The following is a 20,613-nucleotide window of genomic DNA, read 5'->3' as shown; positions in this document are numbered from 1 at the left end:
ATGAGTTACCAGTTTGCCCGTTAGGGTTTGGTCCTGTTCCTTTGGAGTTCTTCCTAGCTCTAGGCTGCATCCTCTGGACCTCGATTCTGTCATCTGAGTCATCTTTCCTTATTAATAAAAAGTGGTCTGTGTTTGCAAGAAGAAATCTCAGTCTCTTCTTTGGCAGTCCAAAGCGCTCCCTTTATTTTGCATAGGGTTTGTCATTTTCAGCCAAAGTTGATATTGCTGTTTAAAACTTTGTGGTGTGGGGGCCCCTGGGTGGCTCAGTCAGTTAAGCGTCTTGACTTCGGCTAACTTCAAGATCTCATGGTTCACAGGTTCAAGCCCTGCATTGGTCTCTGTGCTGATAACTCAGAGCCTGCAGCCTGCTTCAGATTCTGTGTCTCCCTCCCTCTCTCTGCCCTCCCCTACTTGTGCTCTGTCCCTGTCTCTCTGTCTCTCAAAAATAAACAAACATCAAAAAAAATTAAAACGTTATGATGTGTATGTGTATCTATACCATTTTTTCAGATTACAATTTGCTTTTTCTCCCATTTTCTTTTTTGCTGTGAACACTACAACTAGCCATACCATAATTTTCTCCTGTATTTTTCTTTCTACTAATTTTGCAATTGTAGCTTTTTTTTTAAACTAGACATTCATGAAACTCATGACAACTCTTTAGTTAGGATGTCTCCAAACTCAGATAATGGAAAATATTCTTGGGAATTGAAGTTGTAATAAAATTTTCTTCAAAATGATTTTCTACCAGATCTACAACTGGGTTCTTAGAACTCACCAGCTGATATCATTGCTTATCTTATTGAAGGCTCGACTTCTATTCTTAAAAAGGGGAGCTCCCAAATTTCTGGGTATTTAAATGTTTGTTTGTTTTGAGAGAGAGGCAGAGAGAGAATCCCAAGCAGGCTCCATGATCAGTTCAGAGCCCAACATGGGGCTCAATCCCACGAACCGTTGGAATCATGACCTGAGCCGATATCAAGAGTCAGACGTTTAACCAACTGAGCCACCCAGGCGCCGCCCACCTCGTGCCCTGCCACAAATTTCTAAGAGTATTTTGGTAGAGAAGGAATTTGGTAATTATAAACCTGTTTTTCTATATAAATATAGAAATGGGGGGCATTGTGGGCTTTTTATGTATCAATTAGGTGAAAGCCACATCCCCCAAATATCTTGGACTTAAGACTTCCTCGGCTGTGGACTCTGCGCTCCTTCTGTGAGACCACAGCCCTAGGACTCTTAGTGGTGTTAAGAGAGATGGTCCACAGAGGCATTCCCCAGGGATACTTGGAAGGCATTTTTCCTGTCTGAAGGGGGTCAGTGGGCACCCCCTCAGCTGTCTCTGAAGCCTTACTTAAGGATACTATAGTCCCTGGAGGCATTTCTTACCTCGAGGACACTCTACTAGCTGAAAAGACTCCTTTGGGAAATGGTTCTTTTTTTAGTTTTTCTCTCTCCTCAGGCATTTTATTAAAAGCAGTGAGAAGAGGGGAACCTGGGTGGCTCAGTAGGTTAATTGTCCATCTTTGGCTCAGGTCGTGATCTCATGGTTCGTGGGTTCAAGCCCCACATCAAGCTCTGTGCAGCTCAGAGTCTGGAGCCTGCTTTGGATTCTGTACCTCCCTCTCTCTCTGTCCCTTCCCTGTGCAAACTCTCAAAAATAGACATTAAAAAAAATAAGTAAGTAAACAAACACTAAAACACACACACACACACACAAATGGGGCACCTGGGTGCTCAGTCAGTTGAATATCTGACTTCGGCTCAGGTCATGATCTCTCAGTTCCTGAGTTGGAGCCCCCTGTCAGGCTCCATAACCGGCTCCCCACTGGCACTGTGGAGCCTGCTTGGGATTCTCACTCTTTCCTCTCTCTCTGCCCCTCCCCACTTGTACTTTTGCTCTCTCTCAAAATTAATGAATAAACTTTTAAAAAATTTCACTCTCCTTAACTTTAGCAGAAAAAAAAATCCATTTTTACTGGAGAGGAGGAAGCACACAGGCAGAGAGACGACACCCAGAGTTATTCTGGGAAACCAGCAGAGTCGGGAGGAGCTGATGGTCTCAACTGTGGGGCAGGAGTGAGTGAGTTCCCACGTTCTCCTTCTGGTTCATGTGAGGCTGAATCAGAAACTTGAAATCTAACAAAGACGTTCCCTTTACCCAGCAATGGCTGATGGGACAGATGTCCGGAAAGACTCCCACCAGAGAGCACACACATCAGAGAGGTACTTGTGCAGAGAAAACTAGAGTGTTCTTACCAGTGAGCAGACACTGAACCGCTAAAATACAATCCATGTTCATTACAAGGAGTTCTCTTAAGCAAAAGCTGCGTAATAATTGCCAAACTCACTTATGTACATTGCTGAGTAAACTCATGCAGGGAACAGTATCTTTTCATTTACGAAAACCTACATTATTTCTGTTATATTGCTAAGAAATGAAGAGACAACACTGATATATAGCATTTAATATAGAGAATATTGGGGGGGTGGTATTCCACAAACTACCAAGTTGTCTAACAAGTTACATTAAAAAATAAAATACCAAAAATTTTTAAAATGCTACTTTGTGTTACTCAGGAAAAGTCACACTAAATATCTCTCAACCCTCAGAACATGTTCCTTGCCATTTTCCTGACCCTCACTTTATTTACATATTAAAATAAAAAACAATTTTATACTCCACCATGAAAAAATCTACCATTTATAATTTAGGTTTTCTTCACTCTAAAACACAGCTTCAAATCTGGAACGTGGCTCTCCATATATAACACATTTTCTATGGGAAAATGCTTTTCTGATTTATTAAATTTAGGAGGTTTTAAATATGAATTCTCTGATTTTTATCTTCCTAATGATGTCATTGCTCCTCATTCCTTCAGTTCTTGTCACAGAGACTTATGGGACTTCTTTCTCGAAGCTTCTGCTCATTCATCGCAAACACGACCATCTCTCAGACTTCACCAGCAGAGGAGTGTTTTTAGGACTTCCTGCTTGTGCGTCCCGTCTACACTACCACCCAGTCTCCTGAGGACCAACTTCTGTGAGAAAGTTTCTAACGTCTACTTCACTTCAATTCCTCACTTGTGAGTTTTTCTATGTATGCGCAGCCCTGAGTTCCAACAGAAGGATTTTCCACATTCGGAGCATTTCCACGGCTTCTCCCCCGTGTGGACTCTCTGGTGCTCACTGAGGGAGGACTTCTGGGTGAAGGCCTTCCCACATTCACTACATTTAAAAGGTTTCTCTCCTGAGTGAGTTTTCTGGTGGATCTGAAGCGAAGCCTTCCTCGGATAGGCCTTCTCGCACTCGCTGCACTCGTAGGGCTTCTCTGTGGAGTGAGTCCTCTGGTGTATGATGAGCTGGGATTTCCCACAAAAGGCTCTCTCGCAGAAACTGCATTCGTAGGGTCTCTCTCCTGTGTGTGTCCTCCTGTGTATGACGAGGTAGGATTTACTGCTGAAAGCCTTCCCACACTCACTGCACCCGTAGGGCTTCTCCCCTGCATGCGCTCTCAGGTGCGCCGTGAGCTGTTCCTTCCTCCCGAAGGCCTTCCCGCACTCGCTGCACTGATAGGGGTTATTTCCTGTGTGGACTCCCTGGTGAACAACCAGTTGTGTCTTCATGTTGAAGGCCTTCCCGCAGTCGCCGCACTGGTACGGCTTCTCCCCTGTGTGCATTCTGACGTGAACCAGGAGGTAGGACTTGCTCCGAAAGGCTTTCCCACAGTCGCTGCACTGGTGGGGCTTCACTCCCGTGTGCGTCCTCTGGTGGACGACGAACGGGGACTTCAAGCTGAAGGCTTTCCCACACTCGCCGCACTCATACGGCTTCACTCCTGTGTGGCTCCTCTGGTGCAAAACGAGCTGGGATTTCCAGCTGTAGGCTTTCCCACAGTCACTGCAGCCGTACGGCTTCCCGCCCGTGTGAACCTCCTGATGGACGATGAGCTGCGACCTGAAGGAGAAGAGCTTCCCGCACTCGCCGCAGGAGTAGGGCTTCTCTCCCGTGTGGACCCTCTGGTGGGCATTGAGGTTGGACTTGGCGCTGAACGCCCTTTCACACTTAGTGCACTCGTAAGGCCTCTCTCCTGTGTGAGTCCGCAGGTGGACGATCAGCTGCGACTTGCAACGGAAAGCTTTCCCACATTCGTTACACACACAGGTTTTTTCCACACCATGAGCTCTTTGATGCTTAAGAAAATAGGATTCTTCACACCCGTGAAATTTTTCAGGATTTTTCCTCAGACAGTTTCTGGTCAAACCTGAGTTTTGTGTCAGACTCCTCCCATGTGTGTTATACTTGTGGATTCTTTGTCTTGAAGAAACATGGGTTCTGCTCAGATGAAGTTTTCCAAACGTGCTACAAGTATAACTTCTCTCAACATTTTCAAGCTCATCTTGATTTATCTGGTACCAGTCTTCCCAATTTTCTAGGGAAAGAATACATATATATATATATTTTTTTAATCATCACATGTATCTGATATCAAATCAGAGAGTTTTAAAACTGCCATGTAATGAGTCTTTTTTTTTTTTTTTTTAATAACACGCCTCCGACACTGGTTCGCAAGAAATACTGGCCAAGCATACGCATGCCATCCGTCTGAGCTAGGGAGCACGAGGAAGTGCATCAAACCAAAGCCCGTTATGGAAATATGGGCAGCAAATTAGCAGTAATTAAAAATGCTTTTTAATTGTTTTAAGTTTATTTTGGGGGGGAGAGAGAGAGAGAGAGAGAGCGAGAGAGAGCGAGCATGAGCAGGGGAGGGGCAGAGAGAGAGGGAGAGAGAATCCCAAGCAGACTCTGCACTATCAGAGCAGAGCCCAACGCAGGTCTCAAACTCAGGAACCTCAAGATCATGACCCAAGCCAAAACCAAGAGCCGGACACTTAACTGACTGAGCCACCCAGGTGCACCAACAGAGGCTTACAAATCTTGGTCAGCACTTAGGAGACAATGTCATTTATGTGATACATGAATGTCATTACATGTGTTTATTACTCAAAGTGTGAACTGAAACAATACAGAGTAACCAGGGTACAATGAGATGCTAAAAGACTGACTTAGCAGGGCGCCTGGGTGGCTCAGTTGGTTAAGTGTCCAACTTGGGCACAGGTCATGATCTCACAGTCCATGAGTTCAAGCTCCGTGTCAGACTCTCTGCTATCAGCGCAAAGCCCCCTCCAGACCTTCTGCCCCGTCTCTTTCTGTCCCTCCCACATTCACACACTCTCAAAAATAAACATTAAAAAAAGTGCAAAAATTAAAAAAAAAAAAGAAGAAGATTGAATTAGCCACAGGAAAATTAAGGCCAGAGCATTTCAAACCGAAGAAAAAGCACATACAAAGTTCTTGAGAAGGGACCCTACTTGGCACACTTAAGAAACATAAAAAATGAGGCACATGGCTGGCTCAGTAGGTAGAGCAGATGACTCCTGATCTCAGGGTTGTGAGGTCAAGCCCCACGATGGACGTGGAGCTTACATTAAATAAAAATTAAAGAAATGAGAAAAGAAAAAAGGTCAGGACAGCTAAAACCATTGAATGAATAAAGTGAGGCAGGAAACAAATAGGCAAAGCCATGGCAAAACATTTTCATCTTACCAAAGCGTTTTATTTAGAGGACATCTTGATTCGTGTTCTGCTTTTAAATTTATTAGTTTATTTTGAGACAGCACAGCGCCCAGTTCCTTCCCCACCACCGCATGTGCCTAGAATGGACCGTCGATCTTTGAACCCCATCAGTTCAGATGGTCAGGCCACAGCCACACCTGTCTGATGGCACCACACACGTCTCAAGAACTTCTGGACTTGAGACTGGACTCGGGCCCAGGAAAGGAGCCATACCGCTCCCTGGAGAAGTAACGACCATGCTCCACGTTAACAGACAAATCTTGAACGGCGTCCAGGGGGCACGAAGGGCCGTGTGAGGAATGCCCGAAGGCAGGGCTCTGGCACACACTGTGCACTGCACTCCCAACGGTCCGGCCCTCCTCTCTGCGCACCTCCCTGACCAGTGAGGACGTGGGCCCTGTGGTGGGCCACCAAGGCCACTCCGCCCCTCCCACCATGGCTAGTCCAGGCACTGACATGTCCGTTGTAAGAGAACGTGCTGCCAGGCTTCGGAGACAGACTCTGGGGACTGATGAATGGGATTTTTTGGAAAGAAACAGGGCGTATCCAGTGACTGTGCCTTCCTGTGATGCCTGAGATGGAAGGTGCCCACCTGGGCAGAAGAAACGTGTAACATCCGAGGGTGAGAAGAGGGCCGCACCTTGGTCCCTGACATCACCGAGTTTCTGAACTGAGCCACCGCGGAGCTGCCGTCCTGTGGCAGACACGGGTCACTCATACTACAAATTCCTTAACGTTTACTCAGGTTGAATCCAGGATGTAAGATACTTGTTTATTTTCTCAGTCTAGTGACAGCGACACTTATGAAAATAACTGCAGCAGGAACAGCTAAAGAAAAGACTAGAGTTCTGAAAAATGGCTAAAAATCTGAGCTGTCCACGCCTGGGAAAATACTGATCCAGTCTGGGTGGCAACTGAGGACACAGGAGCTATGGAGACACTGCTGAAGGATAAAATACTAACAAAAACAGAAGCAGAACTGAGGTTAGCAAAGGAGAAGGGACACGGGGCCCCCAGGCTGAGCCCGCAGAGCCGGGACGTGGTAGTCCAAGTCCAACGGCAGCAGCCGCCAGAGTGGAAGGCGCGGAGCACACGTTCCTTCCCAGGTCTGCTGCTGAGAAGGAGTGAGGAGGCCTGGGCTTCTTACAAACAGGTACAGCCAGGAAGAGCGGGCAGACGGGGTGAGGCCGAGGATGTCCAGGAGATGTTACAACACGGGGGAAAGAGAGCGTAAATCCTCAGAGCGCAAGAGACTTTCAGTCGTTCCAATATCGGCAAGAACGAACAGGTAAATGTGGGAAACAGATCCCTCCGTCTGCCTCCAAAGGGAGGAGTAAGCAGAGCCAGGAAACGTAAGGTGACAAAATCACCTAGTGACACAGGTGAGACCATGCTAGGTTTCAGAATCCTTTTAAGAAAAGTGCCCAAGTGTCTACGGCCATACCACCCTGAACGCGTCTGATCTCGTCTGATCTTGGAAGCTAAGCAGGGTTGGGCCTGGTTAGTACTTGGATGGGAGAAAAGTGCCCAAGAAAGTAACAGTTGTAACTTCAAGGTAATCAGTTTGAGAAAAGGAAGCAATGAAATATCCCAAGACAAGGATGTTGAGCAAAGGAGGCAAAGGCTGCAGGCTTTACCAGGGGCAGAAGGACGGTGAACACAGGAGTGCAGAGGGCAAGAAGCCACACGGAAGGAGAGGGGAGAGAGACCAGCCAGAGGCTGGGGTGGCCGACGGCCTGGGACCATGGGAAGGAGGGAACTCCCCCCGAGAGCATCTGAGCAGACTGCTGCTAAGAGGGACGCGCCTGCCCCTCCGAGTAAGAGAGAAGAGCACACACGTGGACCGAGCAATGGTCCCTTCCTTCCCTGAGGAGCGAGCTTGCGGGCTCATCCCAAGCCCCCTACTGGAGCCAGGGCTTTGAGGAAAGCTTCCGCACACGACGGCCTCAGTGCAAGCCCTGCTCACACTCGCCCGCATCTTCCTGGTCCCCACTCACCCACCTGGATAGCTCTGACGGGAAACTCTGGCATTTATTATCCATGGCTCCTGTCCTTGCTCCAACTTGAAGATTAAATCAGGTTTGGTACCATGATACCCTGTTGATGGAAAATCAAAGAGGATGTGGGCCACGCTGCTCGGGACTCAGGTATCTGGAACTACAAAATCAAACCATTCACTTGCACTTCGGGGACGACTACAATTAGGAGATGAGGGCCAAACAGGGACTAGAAGCCTTTGACTTCTAAAGTTCAAGTCCGTAACCATTAAGTACTTTAGAGACCTCAGGGTAGATAAAGAAAAGGGGATGGCAATTTATAATTCATGATCTCAGTTCACCAAAGCTGCACTCACCTACGGACACCAGGTGGCTATAGTTCTCCAGGACCACGTCCCTGTACAGGTGCTTCTGCGCAGAATCCAGCAACTGCCACTCATCCCGGGTGAACTCCACAGATACATCCTTGAATGACAGTAATCCCTGTAATAACACACATCCCGTTCAGTCGGGTGCCACCGCATTAGGTGATGTGGACGGATGCACGGGAGCTGGGAGAGGAGAGATGTTCCTCCACAGACTGCCTCCTGTGCCCAGTGCAGCACGGACTTTAGAATAAAACAAAACAAACAATAAAAAAATTTTTGAGCTTCCATGCACAAGATACTGTTTTTGATCCTGAAAATAACAGGATGAACATGACAGGCTTCTGCCTTCAAGAAGCTTTCAGTCTTGTAGATGGAAATACATATCTATGTGTACATATGAAATGAATGTTTCAAATCTTTGATAAAAAAAAGTTATCCAGGATACATTTTGCCCAGAGATGGAGAGAATGATTCTAAACCAATGGGAAGGTCTACCCTCTGAACTACCTGTCATCTTCACGGCTGCTCAGCCCATCTTGAATCTCAGAGGCTGGCACCATAAAAATGAATAAATACATAAAACAAAAATAAAAATAAAAATAAATTTAAAAAATAAGGTGCCGAGGGGCACCTGGCTGGCTCAGTTGGTTAAGCGTCCGACCTCAGCGGCTCAGGTCATGATCTCCCAGTTTGTGAGTTCGAGCCTCATACTGCACTCTCTACTGACAGCTCAGAGCCCTGATCCTGCTTTGGATTTGGTCTTCTCTCTGCTTCTCCCCCACTTATGCTCTCTCTCAAAAATACACATTAAAATTTTTTTTAATTAAAAAAAGGAAAGAAAAAGGGGGTCCATTACTGAGGCCAAGCAGGGTTCACTCCAGCAGACTTTGGGCCTGGAGCCCGTGCTGCAGGCACAGATGATGGAGAGCCACTGCGGGGGGGGGAGGAGTTCTGTCCATGTGAGGTGTGAGTGGGGCTCTTGGCATCCCTATGAACTACCCAGTAGGCTCATCATAAATCCTTTCCTGGGACCAAAAAGTAGTAACAAGTTACAGATCCTCATGGGATCATTCAACCAGCATTTATGAGTCACCAACTGTGTTCCAGGATTGTCCTAGGTGCTGGGGACTCAGCCATGGACAGAGTCCCTGTACATAGTGGGTTTCCATTCCTACATGGGGAGGTGACAGTAAACATGGAACTAGCCACCAAGCAGGTGGTGACAGTGCTCTACCAAGACTCAAGCAGGGTACGGGGACTGAGTTCAGGAAGCAGGCATAGGCAGATGGAGTGGTCAGAGAGCCTTCTGGTGAGGCAACATTTGGGCAGAAACCCAAGTGATGTGAGAACGAATGCCAAGGTTTCTGCAGGAAGAGCCTCCCAGGCTGCATGAAAACAGACACAGTCCTGCAAGGCTCCACGGGAGTGGTGAGGACTTGAGGTCCCCTTCCGGGAGGAGAGGTCATCGGAAGGCCTCAAACAAGAGCACTGTGACCTCACATCTGAGATGATTCTGACTGCCAAAGCGGGGGAAGGTCCTGGATCTGGAAGCGATGAAGGTAGCTGTGGCCAGAGAGGCAGCACTGGAGTAATAATAAGTGGTGGCTGGGTTCTGGGCATCAAGTGAGCACAGAGCCAAATGACATCCTAGTGGGTACGATGTGACAGAGGAGGGTGCTGAGGAGGACGGCAAGGACGCGGCCCTTCAACAAGGTGAGGATGGCTCGAGGAAACGTGAAGGGAACGAGGTTGGAGAAGCCACTGGACAGAATTCCCTGAAGCTGCTGGTGGCAGGGAAGGAAGGAAGAGATAGTCTGGATGTCCACTAAGCCCACAGTCAGGAGAAACTGGTCTATGTTCAGGGGTTTTGGTAAACCAGGAATTCCTGAAGATGGAGGATTCTGGAGCACTCCGTGAAGGCAGTGGAGAAGTGACACCCCAAGATTCCTGAGCCAGATTCCCCTTGATAGGCTCCTAACCCAACAGTGCTGCCCAAAGGAAACCCCAGAGGGAAGAGACAGTGCATGCAATTCTGGGGGACCCTGCAGAGGTGAGTGGGAATCACTTCACACATGGAAATACAGGGTGGGGCCTGCGGGGGATGGGCTGATGAGTCCCCCAGGCTTCTACCCATGGGTTAACAAGGCACAGAGAAATAAAGCCATGGAAAGCTCACACCTGGGTTTGGGTAAACATGATTGACACCCCAAGAATAGGGGGTGCTGAACCCCAAAGATAGAGAGGAATGGGCAAAGGCCCAAGGTAGGAATGGGCATGAAGGCTCCCAGTACAAAGGTATATGAGATAAGCCAGATGAGGCAGGGAGGGCCAAAGTGTCCCCACAATGTAGTCCTATAGCAGAGAAGCTGCTTTCACAGGAGAATAGGGCCAGGTCAGGCAAAACACGTAAACTAGACTACAGACCCCTGAGCTGTAGGCGAAGCAGCCCAGAGCAGAGACAAAAGAAAAGGTGCCTTGTTTACCCTGAGGTTGTTTCCCCATTTGTCTTCTCCCCTCGGCTAGCTAAGATAATAAACAGCGCCTCCTATCTGCCCTGAACAACTGTCTGCCTGGTGCCTGGATTTTGTTTTATATTGACCCAAACCCCAAACACTGTGTATCTTCAAAACTCCCCCCTTCCCTCATGCCCATAAGTCAATGTTCACTGTTTCTTTGTCTCTTTGTGAACGCCCATCACGTTTGTAAGCCTTCTGATCTTAATAAATACAGGGCAAGAACCCTTATTCAGGGCTCTTGTCTTTTCCCAGACATTAGCCATCTCTCTCTCCTATTTAAAAAAAAATTTTTTTAAATTTATTTTTTGAGCGACAGAGAGCAAGCTGGGGAGGGACAGAGAGAGAGAGAGGGAGACATAGAATCCGAAGCAGGCTCCAGGCTCCAAGCTGTCAGAACAGAGCCAATGCGGGGCTTGAACCCACGAACTGTGAGATCATGACCTGAGCCAAAGTCAGATGCTTAACCGACTGAGCCAACCAGGTGCCCCTCTCTCCTATTTTTTAATTCTGCGTCCGGCTCTCTTGCTAAAAGATAACTTTAGTCCCAGAGTCTATGACAAGGGCCCTGTCTCAGGCTCCAAGCAAGCGCCTTGGTGGGTACCGACCACCTGACAAGAGGAGCTTCTCTGGTCTAAGCACTGATCTTCCCAACCCAGCAGGAGCCTCCACAGGAAGTGGGAGTAAAGGGATGAGCCCTCCCACCTCTCCTCTGCAGCCAGAGCCAGACGAGAAGAGGAGGTGGAATCAGAGCATGGACTGTACTCTCCGATGTCTCAAAGTGACCAGAGAACCAGGAGTGCTTGCTGACACAACCACGGGGGCCAAGGACCGGGAGGGCTGACAGGCATGTCTGAGGTCGTGATGGAGGAAACAGGCTGTGACTTCTCGCGTCCGGATCAAGCCCAGGCCACTCATCAAGCCAGCAACCTCACGACAGAGGAGAGACCGAAGCAAGACACACCAATGTGACTGTGTAAAAGCTACGGCAGAGGCGCAGGGTGAACACAGACCAAAGTGGCCAAGTGTGGACACAGGGTGGAGGAAGAAAGGTGCAGAACAGAGAGTGGGGGCAAATCGTGAGGCTTATTTTAAGCTTTTTACTGTATTTTGAGCTTGATAAGAATAAAAATAAAATACAGAAAAGTATTTTTATAAAAGTTTTTATTGGCCAAGCCTGGTAAAGAAACGAGGGAATTAAAAAAAGAAAACTATTATGACCAAGACAGAGTCCATCACTCAGAGATTTTTTTCATTCACAAAATTATTATTCAGAGACAATTCTACTGTAATGTGACATGTACACTGCAAAAAAATCATCACAGTGCAAAGTCACACACAAATGCACAGGGACTGTGGGGAGAAGGAGCTGGGGCACAGTCCTTGCCAGCAACACGCAAAACCGACACCAGGAACCTACCGAAAACAGCAGCAGTTTTACGTGTCTCAGAAACATACAAAATGACAATATAGTACTGTACTTTGGAAAAGACCTGGTATTCGGATGTCAGAGGGGCTGCAGCTGGTCACAAAATGGTGGAAAGACGGGTGTCTGAAGTCAGACAGAAGGCTCACGCTGTTTCCTACGGCACCAACTGTGTTGAATTCGTGTCTCTAAAGAAATATGGTAGTAGACCTAACTATAGGTTATAGATTTGTTCCAATAAATTTGAAAACTTGGAAGAACAAAAATTCTCTAAAAAAGCAAAAGTAACCTGTTAACTAACTTGGATTTAAATAAAACTTTTTTTAAAAAAAGCAAAAGTAACCAAAATTGGCCTACGAAGAATTTAAAAAGCAAGCCTGACTAATCAATGATAACAAAATAAGTAGTGGGGTGCTGGCTGGCTTAGTTAGACGAGCACGCAACTCTTGATCTCAGGGTTATGAGTTCGAGCCCCACGTTGGGTGTAGAGGTTACTTAAAAGCTTTGGGGGAAAAAAAAGATTAAAACAAACAAAAAAACAAATAAATTAGTAGCAATCAAGGGTTTACCCTCAAGACAGGCAATAGACCCACACTACATTTAAAAATGACTTCTACCAACATGGAAGGAGCATAAAATTCCCAACATGTCTACCCTGATGCTGAGCCAGGAAGCCATGCGGTACCCACAGTGTACGGCACAAACTTACACAAAACCCCACAGACAAAACCAGGCAAGTACAGCACAAACTGTAGTGTTAACTTATTTATTATTAACTCTGATCAAAATATCTGGATAAAAATAGTAGTAAAGTAAAACAAGGCCTGTACACACACATACACACACACACACACACACAGCACTAAGACAAGGAAATTTATCGAAAAAATTAAGAGACAATCCAAAATTAACAAAAAATCCCACAAAAACCTATCAGTGAAGTCACACTAGTATATTAACGGAGAACAGAAACCAGTCATCTCAATAGAGGAAACAAAGTAATGTAAAATTCAACACTTAAAATTCAGAATTCAGCTAAAGGTAGAAAGGAATTTTACTCTTTGATACAGAACCCCAGACACTTTACTTATAATTCCAATTATGTTGTTTAAAAAAAAAAAGGCAAAATTTATGGTGTTGGATGTAACAGAAAAAAAAAAAAAGTGACCCCCGGAGGGCAGTGCAGTGGTGAGAGGAAACAAAATCGAACCTGCTAGGGTGCCAGAACTCTTGATTCCGATTTGTCTACAGTGTATGCTGCAATTCTGTGATTTATAAAAATATCTGGTCATTCAGATGTCCAAAATATATTTTTCACATGTATTTGGTCTTTATCCAAGGGTTCCTGGCTCACAGCTCCTAAAATGCTAGGAAATCTCCTGGTAAGTGCCATTATGGCATTTTTGTTATGTTACATTATGTTAGGGAAGCTCTTAGGAAACCAACAGAAGGCCGGTGGGTTGCTGGGAGAGGGCTCCCCCACCTCCAGTCTCCAAGGAGGGGAGAAGGGCTAAAGGTCGGATCAAGCACCAGCAGCCAATGATTTAATCAACCACACGGATACAGCAAAGCCTCCATAAAAACCCAAAAGGCCAGGATTCGGAGAGCTTCTAGATTGGTGAGGATGTGGAGAGGAGAGACTGGTGCACGTGGCGAGGGCACGGAAGCTCTGAGCCCTTTCCCCATGTGCATCTCTTCCCCTGGCTGTTGAGCTGGTATCTTTACCATATCCTGTAATAAACTGGTAAATATAAGTTACTGTGTCCTTGAGTTTTGTGAGCTATTGTAGCAAATCAAGTGAAGCTAAGGGGCAGGTCTTTGGGACTTCCCATCTGTGACACTAGTAACGATGGCCTGGGCCCTGCAACCCGGGGCTGAGCTGGGAGAAGAGCAGTCTTGTGGGACCAAGTCCCTAACCTGCGAAATCTAGTGCCACCTCTGGGCAGAGGTTGCCAGAATTAAGTTGAACCCTCAGACAACCTGCTGGTGTCCAAGAGTTGCTTGCTATTGTATGAAGGGGAACTGTACCCCTACCCCTCTCATTGGAATTGGGTCCAGGAACCTAAACGAATATAAATATTCTATTTACGATTTATGCATTTTACGATCATTAGGTCAGAACTCAAAGGAAAAAAAAAGTCAAAAGAAGTCACAAAGGGATATATATGTATAAAATCATCACAAATACAAGTATAAATACATTTTTTGCATGGAAAAAACAAGCAATGTTATATAGAGTGAAATCCATTTACGTAATAACCCAGGGAAATAAACCAAACATTCTGAGAATATATACAGCTAAAGAAAAATGTATATAGAAAGGTCTAGAAGAACATACACCAAATTGATTACTTCTGAGGAGAGAAAGGGGATTAGGATGGGAAGATGATTATAAGAGAAAGAATTGTGGGGTTTTAATTAAAAAATATATTTATTTTATTTTATTTTATTTTTGATACAGAGAGAGACAGAGCATGAGAGGGGGAGGGGCAGAGAGAGAAGGAGACACAGGACCAGAAGCAGGCTCCAGGCTCTGAGCTAGCTGTCAGCACAGAGCCTGATGTGGGGCTCAAACCCACGAATGTGAGATCTGACCTGAGCCGAAGCCGGAGGCTTAACCGACTGAGCCACCCAGGCGCCCCAAAAAATATATTTATTTTTGAGAGAGAGAGAGAGAGTGCATGCAAGCTTGCACAGAGAGAGAGGGAGACAGAGAATCTGAAGCAGGCTCCAGGCTCTGAGCTGTCAGCACAGAGCCTGATACAGGACTTGAACCCATGAACCATCAGATCATGACCTGAGCTGAAGTCGAACACTCAACCAACTGAGCCACCAGGTGCCCTGTGACTGCACTGGGTTCTAAGAGAATGTAGAAAAGTGCCAATATGTCACCAAAACTTAATGGGATAGGAACATCCATAATGTGCAGAGTTGTTCACTGTTTCCGTTCGTAATAGCAACACACTCAACAACCTAAATTTCCATCAGTAAGAGAATAGCTAAATGGGAATAGGGTACATCCATTCCATAGTGACATTTTTCAAACTGGAATATAATTATACAAAGTATAATGCAATTCATATAAAAACGAAACTTTTCAAATGTTGAATTAATAAGCACACCTGAAATTCCACTCCATTACCTATAAAAATCATAATCATTTTAATCAACTATTTTAAAATTTAAACATATTTGTTCTCAACAGAATAGACAAAGGGAACACAACAATCTGCATGCAGTGCCATATAGAATTCTAAAACAAACGCAAGAGAAATGGCAAACTGCACCACTTACAGAAGAGAAGAAAACATAAAACCACGTTTCCAGTAGAAAAGGTCTGGGGGCACGTTGGGTGGCTCTGTCAGTTGAATGTCCAACTTCGGCTCTGGTCAGGATCTCATGTTCAGGGAGTTCGAGCCCCAATTTGGGCTCACTGCTGCCTTTAGGTCCTCTGTTCCCCTCTCTCAAAAAATTTTTTAAAAATTTTAATAAAAAGTAAGGAAAGAAAAAGTCCGGATGGGAAGCCTCCAAGCTGACTACTTTTCTTTAAACTTTTAAACTTTTAAATAGGCTCCACCCTAATATGGGGCCCGACTCATAACCCCGAGATGGGGCACCCGCTACTGACCACCTCCTGACAGAAGACGACAAAGGGGGCTTGGCTGTGTTACTTACCATCCGGTTTTCTAAAAGGGTGCAGTTACAATTTGTTTTATATGAAAGAAGAAAAGCAATACTTTTATGCTAGATTACGTGTGCCAATAAAAGTAACAGGGAAGGGAAAGAAAGGAGAAAGAGGAGAAGGAAAAGGAAGGCAGGAAGGAAAGAAGGGAGGACTGGGAAGAAAGATGAGGTGTGTAGGCAAGAGCTGGCTTTCAGAAGCGAAGTGAAGCCACGACTAGATCACAAGGGAGAGGGAGGAAAATGAGTACGCGTGTATACACATGTACACATACACACATGAAGAAGAAAAAAGACAATGATAGAGTGAATATGGCAAAATGTTGACAGTTCTGGGTAAAGGGTTTTTTTAATATACAATACTGTACGAGAGTTTATTATAGTATTCTTGCAGCTTCTCTACAGTTTCAAAATAATAACAGAACATAACACAGAATCTCCTAGGGCTTTCCAGCATGATCTTTCCCCTCACTTAAAGGGCCCTACACAACGTGATCCTGGCTGATGCATGGTGTGTCTACCCACTCCAGCCCGGGCTTGCTTTCCACTAGAGGCACCTGCCACTTGCTTGGAGTGCAGCCCTAGGCTGGAATGCCTCCTCCCCCACTATACCCATTGTCCCATGATCAGCAAGCTGTCATTCAGACTCCACTTAAATGTTGCCGTCACAGGATGCCAATCTAAAGTAGCCACCGGCCGCTCTCCTTCCCATGCATGACCGTCACTGCTGTTTTTGTCTGTTTATGATGCTCCTCTGGAATGTGTCACCATCTCCCGTACTCTGCATGGGGTCATGGACTCTGACGATCTTGTTCATCCCTACATGCCGTGATAGTCAATAAACGTTTGTTAAATCAGTATGTGCCCTCGAAAACAAGCAAGTTCTGTTCACGCTAAAATGTAAGAGGCAGTAAGAGCACCAGCTCCAAAAACACTGCTTTGTTGGAATTCTAGCTCTGCAACGTCGGCTCCGCGTCGCCTTCACCGCGTCGGGACCACGGGCAGGTCGCCCCGTTTCCTCACCTGTAACATGGACAGACCTGCCTCACAGGGTCTCAGGTCTTTACCGACTTCACACACACCCAGTACCAGCCAGTCACGGCACCTACTAGTATTATTCAATAGTTTTAAAGTCTACCTTTTGTCTTCTTTGTTTACTTAGTTATTACTTATAAAATATGACTCTGTTCACTTATTTTACCTTTTTTATTGGTATTGTAAATGTTTTCTCACTGTATTTTCTATATAGTTACGTTCTTTTTCTATCTTTCCTTTTTATTTAGAGAGAGCGAGAGAGCACATGTGTGAGCAAGTGAGGAACAGGGGCAGGGGGAGGGGAAATCTCTCAAGCAGGATCCACACTCAACGCAGACCCGACTGGGGGCTGGATCCCACAAACCCAGGATCATGACCTGAGTCGAAATCAAGAATTGGACACTCAACTGACTGAGCCACCCGGGCACTCTTATATAGTTATTGTTCAAGAATAAAAATATTCTTGGGGTGCCTGGGTGGCTCAGTCGGTTAAGCCTCCGGCTTCGGCTCAGGTCAGATCTCACGTTTGTGGGTTCGAGCCCCGCGTCAGGCTCTGTGCTGACAGCTAGCTCGGAGCCCGGAGCCTGCTTCCGGTTCTGTGTTTCCACTCTCTGCTCCTCCCCTTCTCATGCTCTGTCTCTCTCTGTCTCAAAAATAAATAAAAAAAAAAACAACATTTAAAATTAAAAAAAAAAAGAATAAAAATATTCTTTTTTTTTAAATTTTGTTTATTTATTTTTGAGACAGAGAGAGACAGAGCACAAGTGGGGGAGGGGCAGAGAGAGAGGGGGAGATATAGAATCCGAAACAGGCTCCAGGCTCTGAGCTGTCAGCACAGAACCTGATCTGGGGCTCCAACCCACGAACTGTGAGATCATGACCTGAGCCTAAGTCGAGCTCTGTGCTGACAGCTCAAAGCCTGGAACCTGCTTCAGATTCTGTGTCAACTTTCTCTGCCCCTCTCTGGCTTGTGCTCTGTCTCTCTCTCTCAAAAATAAACATTAAAAAAAAGGATCAAAATATCCTGGGGATCCTGGGGCACCTGGCCGCCTCAGTTAGTGTCTGACTCTGGATCTAGGGGTTGTGAGTTCCAGCCCCATATGTGTAGAGATTGCGTAAATAAATAAATAAAATATCCTTAATTTTTTAAGATGTTTTTTATTTATTTTTCAGAGACAGAGCACGAGCAGGGGAGGGTCAGAGAGAGAAAGAGATACAGAGTCTGAAGCAGCTCCAGGCTCTGAGCTGTCAGCACGGAGCCCGACGCGGGGCTCGAACCCACGAACTGTGAGATCATGACCTGAGCTGCAGCCGGACGCTTAACTGACTGAGCCACCTCGGCGCCCCGATATCCTTAATTTTACGGTCAACTGTATCAGTCAGGCCACCTCAGTGAACTTCCTTCTTACTGTCACTCAAACACCTCTTGTCACACATGAAGTTGCACACCACCTAAGAAAGGTCTCTGCTGTCATTAACTTTCCTTACATCCCACTGTCCACAACCTTATGTGATCCACTTCGCAATACTCCTATTACTCTCAGGAAGCGACCATTCCAACGTTCTCTCTGGTATAGAAAAACTGCTGAGGATTTATAAATATCCGGATCCAAAAGATACCATTTGTCCCATGAAATGCTGCTCTAAGGTATTTCCTATCACGGCTTTTAGGAAGATCTCTTTTCTCAGACTGGCAGGGAAACTTAGCCACTCTCCCAGACGTTCGCCTCTCTTGCTCCCCGGCCCTTCTGTACTGCAGTCCTTCCTGGTCTCGGCCACAAACCCTCCATTCGGCCCGTTTCAGGGCTCTGTGCCACCATCCCCGGAACTCCGACTAACAGGGATCTTTGCTCCGGACACTTTCAGGTGAGAACTCCCGCTCGAGCTACAGACTCAACTGTAGGTGCCGCATGTTCAACACCTCCAAAGCTACACTCTTTTCCTGGAAGCCCCTTCTAACAGCGTTCCCAAGACTGGAAGCATCACCCCTCCGTGCGAGAGGTCAGAAGCTCACGACCGCTGTAAAGCCTCCTCTCGCTGAGCCCATCAATCACTCGCATAGTCCAGGGGACCCCCTGGCCCTCCCCGGCTCCCAAACTGCTCCCTCCTGCTTCTTTAACAAGGGCCCTCATTTCCCCCAAAGTGCAGGGTCTTCAGCGGCCAATTCGGCATAACTTCCAAAGAAGAACACCGGACAGAAAACGGGGAACGTTTCCGGAGATCAGAGACACTGGGGGGGCGGGGGGGGGCGCCCTGAGTTTGGGCACCAGATGTGACCATAAGGAGCTGAAAGTGTCCATCCTCAGTGCCGAGCCACCTTTTAAAGACAAGAAAGTCCCTACTTACCCAACACGAAGCTGTCGGGAACCCGGCGGCCATCCCGTCCCGTTCCGTGCAGACTGCGGAGCAGAGAACCGATCCGTGAGGGGTCTCCCTGCCCGTCTCGTCCGCGCCCCCCCGCCCCACAGAGGGTGGGTCCGCGGGCACCCGTCACCTACCCGTCGGAGGCCTCGGGCCCGGGCAGAAGAAGTCGGAGAGGAGTTTGTACGGTGACGCGGCCCCGGCACGGAAAACCCCGAGAGCGCGCTGGCTCCGGCCACGCCTCGGGCCGACCCTGGGGTTTAGCTGGGACTCGGCTCCGGGCGGCGCTAAGCCCGTGCTCTCGCGGCTCCGGGGCCGCGGAAACTCAGAACTCCCGGGCCCGCTCAGTTCCATCAGCACCAAGCCGGAAACAGCCCCGCAGGACAGTACCTCACGACAGCCGCGGAGCGGCGCAGCGGAAGTATATCATGCGTCGGTGCAGCTGACGGAAGCGGCTTCGGAAGAAAACTACATCTCCCAGAATCCTCTGCGGAGTGTCCCTGCTCACTGGCCCGGCTTCCAGGAGAAAACGGATCTGCAGAGCAGGCGCGAGGCGTGATGGCTTAGTGTGGGGTTCTTTCTGCGTCGGGGCCTCAGTGCAGGGACCCACTGGCTGAGGTCTGATGTCAAAGAGGACAGGGTTAAGATGCAGATGCATAGCAGAGACGTATACTTTGTAAGGCCACAAGCTGCAGTTCCCAGGGTTATAAAACAAGTCTTAATAGCAGTGCACTAAATAAGACAGCAACTCCTTACAGGAGAAACTACAGTAGATGGAAAGAAATAAATAGAAGCGCAGCAATAATAGACATGAATATACTCCTGGTCCAATACCAAAAAATTATCTCATAGCAATACAATAAAACCATAATGGGGCCCCTGGCTGGCTCAGTCAGTGGAGCAGAAGCCTCTTGACCTCAGGTTTGTGTGAGGCCCACTTTGGGTATAGAGATCACTAAAAAAATAAACTTAAAAAACCCCAAAACTATGAGTAGCATATTTTTTTAAGTTCAATTTACTTATTTTGAGAAAGGCAGCACTGGAGAGGCGGGGCGGGGTGTGGGGGAGAATCCCGAGTTGGATGCAAGGCTCAAACTCACGAACTGAGATCATGACCTGAGCCGAAATCCAGAGTCATAGCAGAACCGACGGAGCCATCCAGGTGTCCCTGAATAGCATAATTTTAAAAGGTCTTCCTACCTGAAAATCCTTTTTTTTTAAAGGAAAACTTTCTATTCAACAAATATTTGAACAAAATAGGGAAATAAAGACAAAAATGTAGGCACATAACTATGAATAAGGAGACCTGGATTAGCAGGAGACTAAAGTCCCTATAGAAAGATCTGGGAAGACTGTAGGATTAAGGACTCTGCATTTACGTTTACTTAAATGACATAAAATAACGGTCCAGATTGGAGGATAGGAGGAGAGCCTAAGAAAGGTCTTACGTGATAAGTTTACATCAATCAGAGACCTAGGCAGAGAATATATTTTTGGGACTTGCTAAAAATATAATGTGCTTGGCAGTTTTATGAGTCTTTAACTGAGTAACTGAGTAACTCTGGATTCAGATAGAAAAAGAAGATTAAATTGGA

General features: G+C 46.7%; 1 protein-coding gene across 1 annotated transcript; it reads right to left on the bottom strand.

Moving 5' to 3' along the window:
• Positions 1-2,451: 2,451 nt before the first annotated feature.
• Positions 2,452-19,417, bottom strand: ZNF26 (zinc finger protein 26). Its single transcript, XM_029922489.1, has 5 exons — positions 19,156-19,417; positions 19,004-19,056; positions 7,991-8,117; positions 7,639-7,734; positions 2,452-4,432 (listed from the first exon to the last, which is right to left on the bottom strand). Exons 1-5 carry the CDS (start codon positions 19,370-19,372, stop codon positions 3,081-3,083), a joined length of 1,845 nt encoding a protein of 614 aa, XP_029778349.1. The 5' UTR covers positions 19,373-19,417; the 3' UTR covers positions 2,452-3,080.
• Between the last annotated feature and the right edge of the window lie 1,196 nt (positions 19,418-20,613).

Source organism: Suricata suricatta, chromosome 14 (genome assembly GCF_006229205.1).
Source record: "Suricata suricatta isolate VVHF042 chromosome 14, meerkat_22Aug2017_6uvM2_HiC, whole genome shotgun sequence".
Taxonomy (NCBI): domain Eukaryota; kingdom Metazoa; phylum Chordata; class Mammalia; order Carnivora; family Herpestidae; genus Suricata; species Suricata suricatta.
Note: the sequence above shows the minus strand (reverse complement) of the source record. Positions and strands in the feature narration are given on the sequence as shown.

Coding starts and splice junctions, on each gene's coding strand:
- ZNF26 (XM_029922489.1), bottom strand. CDS start 19,372: ATGGAACTGAGCGGGCCCGGGAGTTCTGAGTTTCCGCGGCCCCGGAGC. Junction 8,118..19,003: donor TCCCGACAGCTTCGTGTTGG/GTAAGTAGGGAC, acceptor GTGTTATTACAG/GGATTACTGTCATTCAAGGA. Junction 4,433..7,638: donor TTCCCGTCAGAGCTATCCAG/GTGGGTGAGTGG, acceptor TTCTTTCCCTAG/AAAATTGGGAAGACTGGTAC.